The sequence below is a fragment of the Merops nubicus genome, unplaced genomic scaffold, assembly GCF_000691845.1.
Source record: "Merops nubicus isolate BGI_N331 unplaced genomic scaffold, ASM69184v1 scaffold20722, whole genome shotgun sequence".
Taxonomy (NCBI): domain Eukaryota; kingdom Metazoa; phylum Chordata; class Aves; order Coraciiformes; family Meropidae; genus Merops; species Merops nubicus.
Window position 1 is genome coordinate 2672 of NW_008595872.1, and position 1340 is coordinate 4011.

The 1340-nt window shown below is 52.4% G+C and overlaps 1 protein-coding gene across 1 annotated transcript in view; it reads right to left on the minus strand.

Annotated features, from left to right (window-relative positions):
- Positions 1–45: 45 nt before the first annotated feature.
- The window catches only part of LOC103769046 (cytochrome P450 2J2-like), a gene marked incomplete at both ends in the record, with an annotated part of 4335 nt that continues 3040 nt past the window's right edge, over positions 46–1340 (minus strand). Inside the window, 3 exons of the mRNA XM_008936218.1 lie at positions 46–233; positions 437–572; positions 839–1015. Coding sequence (XP_008934466.1) covers positions 46–233; positions 437–572; positions 839–1015 — 501 coding nt within the window. The remainder of the gene's footprint in view (positions 234–436; positions 573–838; positions 1016–1340) is intronic.

The window sequence follows — 1340 nt, forward strand, 5'->3', positions numbered from 1 at the left end:
CTGGGAAGCTCTGGCAGACCTCTCCACACTCATGACTGGGATTACCTTTGGTATGTGGAAGCCATCCACGACCGCGTTGTTTGAGGTCATTCTTGGCACATTGAAAGGGATGATGTTGCCTTTCCTCTGCACCTCGTGGATGACGGCGTTGGTGTAGGGCATGTTGCTCCTGTCCTCCAGGGCTGGCTGCCGCACCTGCCCGATGACGGCGTCGATCTCGGCTTGCACGCGGGCTGGAGGGGAGAGCAGGGATCAGCCAAGCCCCCAAAAAAACATCCTCTTGGAGCAACACAAGGTGGTTGCTGGGAGGGACCCCCCAGCACCAACCTGGGTCACCAGCTTCTTTGCAACTTCCCCTGTGTGACTGCTGAGGGTTATTTCTCAAAGCTGTAAGGACTAAAAGCAAAGAGAACAACTGAACTTCTGCTGATTGTACCTTGAATTTCTGGATGCAGGGCCATGTACAGCAGAGCCCAGCGGAGGGTGGTGGCAGTGGTCTCAGTCCCAGCGACCAGCAGGTCGAGCACACAGGCCACGAGGTTTTCCTCCTTGAAGATGCTGTTGCTGGTGTCCTTCACAAAAAGGTGCCAAGTGTTAGTGCTGCTCAAACACTGCGCGGTGCCTTACAAAATGTAAGGGATGACCTGAGAAATCAGCTCCAAGGATTTGGGCAGAAGGTGCTGGCCCCCTGCACCTCCATCCCTCTGATGGGTGCCCTGAACCTGATGCCCACCCTGTGTTCATGGATGCCCGCACACACAGCTCAGAGGGTGTAGTTGGGCTCGTTTCTCCTCCCTCCAGATGTCTAAGCCCCAAGGTTTTGGTGCTTGTTGCTGACCTTGGCTATCTCCTGCAGGTAGCTGTCAATGAAGTCCCGGCTCTCCGAGGGGTTCCAGTCCTCCTTGTGTTTGTCAATCTTCTCTTTCACAAAACTTCTCAGCCACCTTCCGTTTTTAAAGATGGTTTGGTGTGAGCCAGGCAAATATTTCATTATAGATGGGAAAGAGCTGTAAAGCTTTCGAGAAAAAGTGATAAAGGCAAATAGAATAAAGGACTGGGAAAAAAAAGACAACTTCTTGTAATGGTTTGAAACCTGCTGCCCCTGGTGGGTGGAGATCTGAAACGCTAAAGCAGGTACAAGACTGAATGAAAGGGGCGTACACCTGTTCTATTCCCACTCCCCTTTTTCCTGTCTTCGGGACTTCCTGCCAAGGTCTATAAAAGGGGTGAGAAAGTCACGCCTCTTTGTCTTGCTCTTGCTTTTCCTCTTGCTCTTGCTCCCTTGCCTTTCACCCTGGACACACGCTGCTGCTGCTGCTTGTGGTTTCCCTGTGCTACAC